General features: G+C 35.9%; 1 protein-coding gene across 1 annotated transcript in view; it reads left to right on the forward strand.

Moving 5' to 3' along the window:
• LOC136158513 (phospholipid-transporting ATPase ABCA3-like) overlaps positions 1 to 13,233 on the forward strand; it is a 240,741-nt gene that overhangs the window by 105,922 nt on the left and 121,586 nt on the right. Inside the window, exon 13 of the mRNA XM_065920320.1 lies at positions 1,809 to 1,937. Coding sequence (XP_065776392.1) covers positions 1,809 to 1,937 — 129 coding nt within the window. The remainder of the gene's footprint in view (positions 1 to 1,808; positions 1,938 to 13,233) is intronic.

Genomic DNA, 13,233 nt, shown 5'->3' on the forward strand with positions numbered 1-13,233 from the left:
CCCACATCAATGTTTGCTGTAGCATTATTTACAATAGCCAAGACATAGATGAAAAACCTACATATTCTTTGATGGATGATTAGATAAGGAAAATGTGGAGTTGATCTTCCTACCAACTTGGATAATTCATCTTGGAATTATCATATGAATGCAAAATTTCTGTCTTATTTAAGCTTTTTTTATGTCTCATGTCTCAATTGTTTAGTCATGCCTGACTCTTTGTGACCCCATGGACTGTAGTGCACCAGGCTCCTCTGCCCATAGAATTTTCCAGGCAAGAATGTTGGAGTGGTGTACCATTTCCTACTCCAGGGGATCTTCCTGAGCCAGGCATCAAACCATGTCTCTTGTGTCTCCTGCACTGGCAGGCAGATTCTTTACCACTAGTGCCACCTGGGAAGCCTTTAAAATTCTTTGCAGCCTCTTTTATAAAGCAAGTTAACCTTTACCCTAATTTACTGTCTCATACAGTAAAAGCATCTGCCTATAATACAGGAGACCCAGGTTCGATCCCTAGGTGGGGAAGATCCCCTGGAGAAGGAAATGGCAACCCACTCCAGTACTCTTGCCTGAAAAATCCCATGGACAGAGGAGCCTACAGTCCCTGGGATTGTAAATGGTCAGACACAACTGAACGACTTCACTTTTCACTTTAATTTACTGTCTGGTCCTCTGACCAGCAGCATCACCAGCATCACCTTGGAATGTGTTCAAAGTGTGAATAGATGAATGAAGAAGTAGTACATTATACAATGATATATTATTCAGATATTTAAAAAAAAATCTGACCATTTGTGATAGCATGGATGGATCTCAAAGGCATTATACTAAATAAGCAAAATAAATGAGATAAAGACAAATGCTGCATAGTCTCACTTATATGTGGAATCTTAAAAAAAAAAAAAAAAAAAAACTTAAGCCACTCATAAATACAGAAAACATATTGGTAGTTCTCAGAGACAGGAGATGGGGACTAGGCTGAACGGATGAAAGGGGTCAAAAGGTACAAACTTCCAGTTATAAAATGAACAAGTCATGGGATTGTAATGTATAGCATGATGACTACAGTTACTAATACTGTACTGTAAATTTGAAGGTTGCTAAGAGAGTAAACCTTAAAGTTCTAACAATAAGAAAAAAATTTGTAACTGTATGGTTATGGATGTTAACTCTAGTTTTTTTCTTCATCATCTCACACTATATACAAATGTGAAATCATGTTGTACACTTGAAATTACTATAATGTTATATGTCAATATCTCAGTAAAAAAGAATATATTCTTAAATAGGATAAATGATTCAAGTGTTTTAAGTGGTTTTATAGTTTCATTTCTTACATATTATCAAATAATTTCCCACAAGATCTGAACTGATTGTTATTAATATTTAAATTTCTTCAGGTCAAAAGTTACCTATTCCAGATCTTATGTTTTCTTTAGCATCTACACTGTACCTAATATGGTTCACATATATAGTAACTGACTGACTGCAATGCAAATACATTGAAATATAGCAAATTATTTAAATGTTTTTATTACCAATATAACCCAATCCATTGTAGAAAATTAATAATTTAAGCAAAAATGAAAAGAAAAAATTAAGACAGTTAATCCTGCCATTGAGGTGTAACTATTGATGCTTTCCTGTAACTATTCTTTTACAAGAGACAGTGTTAATTCTTTTGAGTAATTCACAAATAGACTGAATTTGAGATGCTAACTTGCAACATCTTATGCTTTCTTACCAAAGTTCAGTTCTTTCATGTCTTTGGCTTGTTTGTAGGTCATTACCCTCCTACCAGAGGAGAGGTCTTTATTGATGGATATGACATCACAAAGAATATAACTGAAATTCGAGAAAATTTGGGCTTTTGCCCACAGGGTGATTTATTGTTTAATGACTTGACACTATCAGAACACCTTTTCTTCTACTCTGTGGTGAGTCAAATTTTTAAAAATTATACAGTAAATTTACCTTTTAAAACATAGAGGTATGTGATTTTTAACTCATTTAACCATCAGCACAATCACGATACAAGAAGTTTCATCACTCCAAAACACTCCCTCACACTATTCCTTTGTAGTCATCCCTCTCACACTCCCCCCACGCCGCCCCCCACCACCCCCGCCGCCGATAACTACTAGGAAAATCTACTGGTCTATTCTTTATCATTGTTGTTGTTTTGTCATGTTGAGAATATTATATAAATGGAATCAAATAGTATATAACCTTTAGAGATTATCTACTTACACAGTTCAGTTCAGTCGCTCAGTCGTGTCTGACTCTTTGCGACCCCATGAATCGCAGCACACCAGGCCTCCCTGTCCATCACCAACTCCTGGAGTTTACTCAAACTCATGTCCATCGAGTTGGTGATGCCATCCAGCCATCTCATCCTCTGTCGTCCTCTTCTCCTCCTGCCCCCAATCCCTCCCAGCATCAGGGTCTTTTCCAATGAGTCAGCTCTTTGCATCAGGTGGCCAAAGTATTGGAGTTTCAGCTTTAGCATCAGTCTTTCCAATGAACACCTAGGACTGATCTCCTTTAGGATGGACTGGTTGGATCTCCTTGCACAGAGCATAGTGCCTTTGGGATCTGTCTATGCTGTTGCATGATCAGCAGTGTGTTTCTTTCAATTCCTTAATGGTATTTCATGTTTGGAGATAACACAATATACCAACTGAAGGACACTGGGGTTGTTTCCAAGCATAATGAATATAAATAAATGTGTTCTGAGTTTCATGTACAAACATGGGTTTTATTTCTCTCAGAATAGGATTAATGCATTGTATTTTAAGTGTTTAACTTTATATGAAACCTAAACAGCTCTCCAGACTGGCTGTACCATTTTGCATTCCCACCAGCAAAGAGAATTTCAGTTGCTCCACATAATTGCCAGAATTTGATATTAATACTTTAAAAAAATTAACCATTCTAATAGATGTGTAGTTTAATCATGGTGTCAACTGTCATTTCATGGATAGCTAATGATGTTGATCATTTTCATGGGCTTAGTTGCATTTTTACAGTCTTTTTGATAACATGTTTGTTCAGGCCCTCTACCCTCTTTTTAAAATATGAATTGTTTGTTTCCTTATTATTTAATTTTTGAGAATTCTTTATATATTCTGGATAAATACCTTTGATGGATATTCTTTGCAAATGTTTTTCCCAAACTGTAACTAGTCTTTTCATTTTCTTGACAATGTCTTTGGCAGAGCAGAAGATTTTAAATATTAAAATTAAATTTATCATATTTTTCTTAATGTTCCTGCCCTTGCTATCTTTTCTGGAACTCTGTGCCTGACCCCAAGACATGACTTTATTTTATATTTTCTTCTAAACTTTTGTAATTTTACATATTACACATACCTATGATCCATTTTGAGTTACGCTTTGTATAAAGATGTAAAGTTTAGATCTATATTAACTTTTGCATATAGATGACTAATGTTCTAACAGCATTTTTAAAAAATACTACTCTGTGATCAGTTAGAACTGGACATGGAACAACAAACCGGTTCCAAATAGAAAAAGGAGTACGTCAAGGCTGAATATTGTCACCCTGCTTATTTAACTTATATGCAGAGTACATCATGGGAAATGCTGGGCTGGAAGAAGCACAGGCTGGAATCAAGATTGCTGGGAGAAATATCAATAACCTCAGCTATGCAGATGACACCACCCTTATGGCAGAAAGTGAAGAGGAACTAAAGAGTCTCTTGATGAAAGTGAAAGAGGAGAGTGAAAAAGTTGGCTTAAAGCTCAACATTCAGAAAACTAAGATCATGACATCTGGTCCCATCACTTCATGGGAAATAGATGGGGAAACAGTGGAAACAGTGTCAGACTTTATTTTTTGAGGCTCCAAAATCACTGCAGATAGTGACTGCAGCCATGAAATTAAAAGACGCTTACTCCTAGGAAGGAAAGTTATGACCAACCTAGATAGCATATTGAAAAGCAGAGACATTACTTTGCCAACAAAGGTCCATCTAGTCAAGGCTATGGTTTTTCCAGTGGTCATGTATGGATGTGAGAGTTGGACTGTGAAGAAGGTTGAGCACTGAAAAATGGATGCTTTTGAACTGTGGCGTTGGAGAAAACTCTTGAGAGTCCCTTGGACTGCAAGGATATTCAACCAGTCCATCCTAAAGGAGATCAATTCTCAGTGTTCATTGGAGGGACTGATGCTGAAGCTGAAACTCCAATACTTTGGCCACCTGATGTGAAGAGCTGACTCATTGGAAAAGACCCTGATGCTGGGAGGGATTGAGGGCAGGAGGAGAAGAGGACGACAGAGGATGAGATGGCTGGATGGCATCACCGACTCGATGGACATGAGTTTGAGTAAACTCCAGGAGTTGGTGATGGACAGGGAGGCCTGGCGTGCTGCAATTCATAGGGTTGCAAAGAGTCTGACACAACTGAGCGACTGAACTGAACTGACTCTTTCATCTTACAATTGCCTTTTGTGCATTTGTCAAAGGTCAAGTGGTCATACTTCTGTAGGTTTATATCTGAACTCTTTTCTGTCCCATTAACTTATGTGTATCTCTTTATGAAAGATCTCAATATAGATAGTGCTATTCATCCAACTATATTCTTCTCCAAAAGCATTTTATCTATTAAGCTGTTTGGTCTTTCCTGAAAATCTTTTGTATTATATTTTATACATCTACAAAATTTTGCTGTGATTTTTATCAATATTACATTAAATCTATATATCACTTTGGAGAGAATTAACATTGTTATGCTGAGATTTCAAATACTTAAACACGGTATCTCTTTCCATTAAATTAGATCTTTGATTTTTCCTAGTGTAGTATAATTGCATTACAATGTTATGTTAGTTTCTGCTGTACAATGAAGTGAATCAGCTCTATGTATACATATATTCCTTCCATCTGAACCTCTCTTTCACCTCCTCATCCCATCCCTGTAGGTCATCACAGAGCACCAACCTAAGCTGCATGTGCGATACAACAGCTTCCCCCTAGCTATCTGTTTTATGCACAATAATGTATATACATTATCACCATTTTTAGGTTTCATTACACAGATCCCATTGGAGAAGGAAATGGCAACCCATTCTATTATTCTTGCCTGGAAGATCTCATGGACAGAGGAGCCTGGCAGGCTACAGTCCATGGGTTTGCAAATAGTAGGACACAGCATAGTGACTGAGCACATACAAATTCGATACCTATTTAAATGTGTGTGTGTGTGTTTCATTTCATGATTTGGAACTTTAAGCAATTTTGATTTCTAGTTGTTTATTAATTGTACATAGAAAAATGATTGATATTTGTGTGTTGACCTATTATCCTCTGACCCTGCTAAGCTCACTTGTTAGGTTTAGGAGTGTTTTCTAGATTCCTTGGTTTTATACATAGACAATCAGGTCATCAGAGAATATGGACGGTTTCTTTTATGAGTGCCAATCTGTATGCCCTTTATTTCTTTTTCTTAACATGTTTCGCTGGTTAGGAACAGTATGATACCAGATATGATTATTGAGAATGGGCATTCTTGATTTGTTCCTGATCTCATAGGGAAAGCATTTGGTCTTTGTTCATTAAGATTTTTTTTACATATATAATCTTTGTCACCTTGAAGAATTTGTTTCTATTTTGATTTTGTGGAGTTTTTATTGTTTGATCAGAGTTTCTTCCTGCATCTATTAATGAATATGTGGTTTTTCTTCTTATAGACTATTTTTATACATGGTGGATTGATTGATTTTCAAATATTGAGCCAGCCTTACATTCATTGGATAAATTTCACATGGTCGTGCATTTTTTAAATATATAATTCAATTGGATTGATAATATTTTGTTCAGAACTAAGTTTGTGAGGGATGTTCACCTAGTACCCTCTTTTTGCTTTGCCTTTGTCTGTTTTGGTGTCAGAGTAGTACTGACTTTGTAAAATGAGTTGAGAAGTGTTCCTTCCCCTTCTATTATATGGAAGAAATTATGTAGAACTTTTTAATTTTTATTTAATTAAATAACTAATTTTAATTTATTTCTTCTTTAAATGTTAGGTAAAGTTTAGTAGTAAAATCATCTGAACCTGAAGATTTACTTTTTGATGTTTTAAACTATAGATTCAGTTTATTTAAGAACTAATCGGTGATCCAACAGTTACACTTTCGGGTGTATATCCAAAGGATACAAAATCAGGATGTTGAAGAGATACCTGCACTCTTATTCATGATAACCAAGATAGAAACAACCGAAATGTCCATCAGCAGATAAATGGATAGAGAAAATGTGATGTATCTACAGGCGGTGGTGGTTTAGTCGCTAAGTCGTCTCCGACTCTTGTGATCCAATGGACTGTAGCCCGCCAGGCTCCTCTGTTCATGGGATTCTCCAGGCAAGAATACTGGAGTGGGTAACCATTTCCTTCTCCAGAGGATCTTCCTGACCCAGAAACTGAACCCGGTCTCCTGCATTGCAGGCATATTCTTTATTGACTGAGCCATGAGGGAAGACAGGCTTTTAAAAAAAGAAAGTCCTGACACTTGTGACAACATGAATTAACCTAAAGGACATCATACTAAGTAAAATAAGCTAGATACAGGATGACAAATACTGCATGATCTCACTTATACGTGGAATTTAAAGTTGTCAAACTCATAGGAGCAGAGAATAGAATGGTAATTACCAGAGGCTGGGGATGGAAAGGGCAGTGCAGAGATGCTGGTCAATTGATTGAACAAAGTATTAGTTAAGGACAAAGAATAATTTCTGGAGATCTCCAACCAGTCCATCCTAAAAGAGATCAGTCCTGGGTGTTCACTGGAAGGACTGATGCTGAAGCTGAAACTCTTAATACTTTGGCCACCTCATGCGAAGAGCTGACTCATTGGAAAAGACCGTGATGCTGGGAGGGATTGGGGGCAGGAGGAAAGGAGGACGACAAAAGATGAGATGGCTGGATGGCATCACCAACTCGATGGGCATGAGTTTGAGTAAACCCCAGGAGATAGTGATGGACAGGGAGGCCTGGCATGCTGCGATTCATGGGGTCGCAAAGAGTCGGACGCTACTGAGCGACTCAACTGAACTGAATGCACAGCAATGAGATTATAGTTAACAATACTGTGTTGTATACTGAAATTTTCTAAGATATTTGATCTTAACTGTTTCTCACTACAGGGAGAAGAAAGGAAGAAAATGGAAATTATGTGAGGTGATGGATGTGTTAATTATTAGCTTGATTGTGGTGATAATTTCTACATAGTATACATGTAAAATTATATACCTTAAAAGCTTACAGATTTAACTTATCAATTGTATCTCCATAAAACTGGGAAAAAAATAACTTACTTAATATTTACAGGACTATTCAGAGGTCATCTATTCAAATTAGGCAAGCTATGGTACTTTGTGAGTTTTGAGAAATTGTTGTATTTCTTCTAAATTGAAATCTTACGAACATTTGCAGGATTCCCTTATTACCCTTTTAATGTCTCTCTTCTTCCTGATATTAACAGGTTATAATTCTCTTTTTTTCTGTAATTCTGACTAAAATTTTATTCCTTTTTAACTTTTCAAAGAACCTGCTTTTATTTTACTTTTCTCTATTACATTTTGCTTTTTATTTCATTTATTAATGTTTATATGCTGATTATATTCACACTTCAACTTCATTTGGGGATTTTACTCTCTTTTTTGTTTTTTTTTTATGTCCACACATAGGTATTAATAATGGATTTGAGAATAGTTAAATGCTTAATAATGTAAACATTTATTGCTGTGATTTTTTTTCCTTCAAGCTCTCCTTTAGCTACATCCTGCAAATTTTGATATGATTTGTTATATTTTCACTTACATTCAGTTCAAAATATTTTCTGCTTCTTGAGACTTCTTCTATGGCATAGATCATCTACATGCATATTCTTTAATATCAAGTAATGAGAAGTTTTATTTTCTTTCTGTTTATTTTAGTTTCATTCTCTTCTGGTCAGAGATCATACTTTTTGTGGTTTCAAATGTTTTTAAATTGCTATGTTTTTATGACCCAAGAAAAGATCTATCTTAGTGACTGTCATGTGTATTTGAGAAGAATGTTTTCTATTTGGTTGAAATTCCCTATAAACATAAATTAGATTCAGTAACTTGAGATTAACATTGAGTAACAATGGAAACAGTGACAGACTTCACTTACTTGGGCTCCAAAATCACTGCAGATGATGACTGCAGCTATGAAAATAAAAAAAGATTGCTTCTTAGAAGAAAACCTTGACAAACCTAGAGAGCATATTAAAAAGCAAAAACATCACTTTGCCAACAAAGGTTCATATAGTCAAAGCTATGGTTTTTCCAGTAGTCATGTATGAATATGAGAGTTGAACCATAAAGAAAGCTGAGCGCCAGAGAATTGATGCTTTCAAACTGTGGTGTTGGAAAAGACTCTTAAGAGTCCCTTGGACTTCAAGGAAATCAAACCAGTCAATCCTAAAGGAAACCAACCCTGAATATTCATTGGAAGGACTGAAGCTGAAGCTCTAATACTTTGGCCACCTGATGCAAAGAGTTGACTCATTGAAAAAGACCCTGATGCTGGAAAAGATTGAAGGCTGGAGGAGAAGGGGAGGACAGAGGTTGATGGCATCAACCTCTGGTTGGATGGCATCACTGACTCAATGGACATTAGTTTGAGCAAGCTCTGGGAGATGGTGAAGGACACGTAATCCTGGTGTGCTGCAGTCCATGGAGTCGCAAAGCATTGGACATGACCGAGTGACTGAACAGCAACAGACTTGAAATTGTTGTCTAGTTCTGCTGTATATTTGCTGATTTCTGCTTAGTAGTTCTGTTATTGAGTGAGAAATGTTGAAATTTTCAACTATAGTTATATATTACCTATTCGTGTTTAAATTGGTCATTTTTGTTTTCTCTGATTTAAGTTCTGTTGTTAGGTATATGCGCATTTGGGATTGCTAAGTCTTCTTTGTGAAATGATTCTTTGATAACATTATTACAAAATCCAAGCTCACTTTGCTTGCTGCATAGCCGGTCAATAAAATCAAAGATCAGGTGTTAAGACAACGAATACAACTTTACTTGGAAATCCAGATGACAGAGAAGGCAGCAGACTAATGTCCTAAAGTAACCATCTTGTCAGCGTCTGGATACCAGTTTCTTTTACAGAACAGAGAAAGAGAGGTGGTAAAAAAGAAAAGTAAAAAGGCGATTTATCTTGAAAAATATGTGAGATGGTTTTGTCTCACTGTTAGCTGAACAAAGGCATTTTACCAGTCAGACAGAGGGGCAGGGTCCCCAGGGCAGTCCATTGTATATGATTGTAACAAAAACAACAAAAAACACAGGTTAAATTCAAAGAAACAGATCCAGGATGGAGTCAGAATTGGCTCTTCCCTGTAAGAATGTAATGTCCCTCTTTTATTTCTGCTAATTTTTGCTTTGAAGTCTACGCTATCTGATATTGGGTCTTCCCAGGTGGCTCAGTGGTAAACCATCCACCTGTAATAGAGGAGATTGGCTGCAAGGCAGTGCAGGAGATGCAGGTTTGATCCCTGGGTCAGAAAGATCCCCTGGAGAAGGAAATGGCAACCCACTCCATTATTCTTGCCTGGGAAATGCAATGGACAGGGGGGCTTGGCAGACTACAGTCCATGGAGTCACAAAAGAGTTGGACACGACTTACGACTAAGCAACAACAACTATCTGACATTAATACAACCATTCCAACTTTCATTTTAAATATTTATTTGTCTGCACTGGATCTTAGATGTGACACATGGGTTCTTTGATCTTCATTGTCCAATTGGGATCTTTCAGTTGTGGTATGCAAACTGTCAGTCACAGCATGCGGGATCAAGTTCCCTGGACAGTGATTGACCCCCAAACCACCTGCGTTGTGAAGGGTAGTGTCTTACCCACTGCACCAGCAGGGAAGTCCCTCACCTTTCTTTTGATTTCTGTTTGCATGGTATTTCTTCTTCAAATACTTCACTTTAAACCTACCTATATAATTAAAATTAAAGTGAGTTTCTACATTGTATAGCTAGGTCATGTTTTTTTAATACAATCTGCCAATCTCTACCTTTTCATTGATGTGTTTAGAGCATTTATTTTTTATGTTTGTATTTAAATCTACCATTTTATTAATCGTTTCCTGTTTGTTCTCACTGCATTTTCCCCCCTGTTTCCCCTTTCCAGTCTTATTTTGGGTTATTTGAACATTTTTAATATTATAATTCAAATTGTCTATTGTGGTTTTTACTATATCTCTTTGTACATTTTTACCGGTTGCTCTAGAGACTTAAAAAATATAGACTTAGTTTTCATAGTTATGTAGAAACAATATTCTCCAACTTTTATGTGGAATGTAGAAAGCTTACCACATTATAGCATTTTATCCTCCTTCCTTTTTGCTATAGTTGTCATATATTACACCTACATATGTTGAAAACATCATTAAACAGTGTTGTATTTTTTCCTTAAAACCATGTAGCATGTTTAAAGAACCTTGAGAGAATAATAGTTTTTTTTTTTACTTACCATTTCTGTTGTATTTTTACCATTTATGATGTTCCAAGTTTTCAATATCATTTCTTTCATGTTTGAAAAACATTCCTAATCAGTTGTTTTAGATCAGTACTCTTAGCTATGAATTCTCGTAGCCTTCCTTCACCTGAGAGTATCTTTAATTCACCACATTCCTCAGGCATATTTTTGTTTGACACAGAAATCTGGGTTGACAGTGCTTTTCCTTCAAGACTTAAAATGTTTCAATGCTTTCTGGACACCATGGTTTCTGATGAGTAATCTACAGTCATCTGAATTGTTTCCCTGTAGGTAATTAGGTTGTTTTCTGGGTTTTCTTTTTTTCTGGATGATCTCAATACTTAAAGAAGTATTGTTTTTACATTTTAAGAATTTGTTTGTGATTTGTCTGGTTTGGATTTCTTTTTATCTTTCTAGATGGGGTTTGGTCAGTTTCTTCAATCTGTAGCCTTGTATGTCTCATCAAACTGGGGAAGTTTTCAGTCATTATTTCTTCATGATGCTTTTTTGTCTCCTTCTGGAACTTCAAAGACATGAACATTAGACATTTTGTTGTCCATCCCCAAAATCCTTTGGGCTTTATTTTTCTTATATCATTTATTCTGTCAGTTGTTCAGATTGGATAATACCTATTGATCTGTCTTCAAGTTCACTAAATCTTTATTATGTTTATTCTACTATTGAGTATATCTTCTTTATTTTGATGGCACTTTCTTTTTTAACATTTTATTAAGGTCAGCTACCTGCCAGGACCAGGACTACAAAGATTGCTATAACAATCTGTTCCCTTAAGAAGTGAAAATGTAGAGAATAAAAGATATAAATGCATAATTAAAACACCAAGGAGTATTACTTAACAGCAGTTGGGATGTATGAACAGTGTGAAGTGTATGCCCAACAGAGTTTAAGGGAAATTAGAAAATATTTCCTGAAGAAGCAAAATCTTGAAGTATAGTTAATTTGTAATGTTGTGCTAGTTCCAGGTATGCAGCAAAGTAGTTTACAGGTTAATAAAAGATTGTGAATATAGCTTCCTGTGCTATACAGTAGGTCCTTTTTGTTATTCTATTTTTTATACAATAGTGTATACATGCTAATTGCAAACTTTTTATTTATCTCCCCCCTCCACTATCCCCTTTTATAAGTTTGTCTTCTATGTAAATAAGTTCATTCATATCTTATTTTTAGATTCCACATATAAGTGATATCACCTATTTTTCTTTCTGTGGCTTACTTCACTTAATATGATAATCTCTGTGTCCATCCATGTTGTTGCAAATGGCATTATTTTACTTTTTGTGGCTAATATTCCATTGTGTATATATGCCACATCTTCATTCATCTGTCAGTGGACATGAAACTTGGGGTTCATGTATCTTTTCAAATTAGAGTTTTCTCTGAATATATGCCCAGGAGTGGACTTGCAGGATTATATGGTAACTCTGTTTTTAGTTTTTTAAGGAACCTCCATACTTTTTCCATAGTGAAGTGGAAGTCGCTCAGTCATGTCTGACTCTGCGACCCCATGGACTATACAGTCCATGGAATTCTCCAGGCCAGAGTGGTGGAGTGGGTAGCCTTTCCCTTCTCCAGGGGATCTTCCCAACCCAGGGATAGAACCCAGGTCTCCTGTATTGCAGGCAGATTCTTTACCAGCTGAGCCACAAGGGAGGCTGCACCAATTTACATTCCCACCAGCAGTGTGGAAGGGTTCTTTTTCTCCACACATTCTCTATCATTTATTTTTGGTAGACATTTTAGTGATGGTTATCCTGATCTGCATGAGGTGATATCTAATTGTAGTTTTTATTTACATTCCTGTAATAATTAGTGATATAGAGTGTCTTTTCATGTGGCTGTTAGCCATCTGTATGTCTTCTTTGGAGAAATGTCTATTTAGATCTTCTGCTTATTTTTTGATTGGGTTTTTTCTTGTTATTAAGGATATGAGGTGTTTTTATATTTTGGAAATTATTAATAATCTCTTGTCAGTAGCAAAATTTACTAATATTTATCTGCATATATAGGTTGTCTTTTCTCTTTGTTGATGTTTTCCTTTGTTGAGTGAAAGCTTTTAAGTTTAATTGGGTCTGATTTGTTTATTTTTGTTTTTATTTCCATTGTTCTAGGTAATGGATTCAAAAAAATATTGCTATAATTTATATCAAAGTGTGTTCTGCCTATGTTTTCCTCTAGGAGTTTGACAGTATATGGTCTTACATTTCAGTCTCCAATCCATCTTGAGTTTATCTTAGTATGTGGTGTTAGAGAGGGTTCTAATTTCATTCTTTTATATGTACCTGTTCGGTATTCTCAACACCACTTATAGAAGAGACTTTTTTTCCATTTTGTATTCTTGCCTCCTTCATCATAGGTTAATTGATAATAAGTGTCTGGTTGGTTTCTGGGCTTTCTGTCCTGTTCCATTGATCTATGTGTCTGTTTTTGTACCAGTACCATAGTGGCTTAATTATTGTAGCTTTGTAGTATAGTCTGAAGTCAAGGAGCATGATTTCTCCAGCTTCACTCTTCTTTCTCAAGATTGTTTTGACTACTCAGGGTCTTTTGTGTCTCTATACAAATTATGAATTTTTTTTCTAGTTCTGTGAAAGATGAAAGATGTAGTTGGTAATTTGATAGGGACTGCCTTTGAATCTGTAGATTGAGTTTGGTTGTATGGTCATTTTAA

This window comes from Muntiacus reevesi, chromosome 2 (genome assembly GCF_963930625.1).
Source record: "Muntiacus reevesi chromosome 2, mMunRee1.1, whole genome shotgun sequence".
In the NCBI taxonomy this organism is placed as follows: domain Eukaryota; kingdom Metazoa; phylum Chordata; class Mammalia; order Artiodactyla; family Cervidae; genus Muntiacus; species Muntiacus reevesi.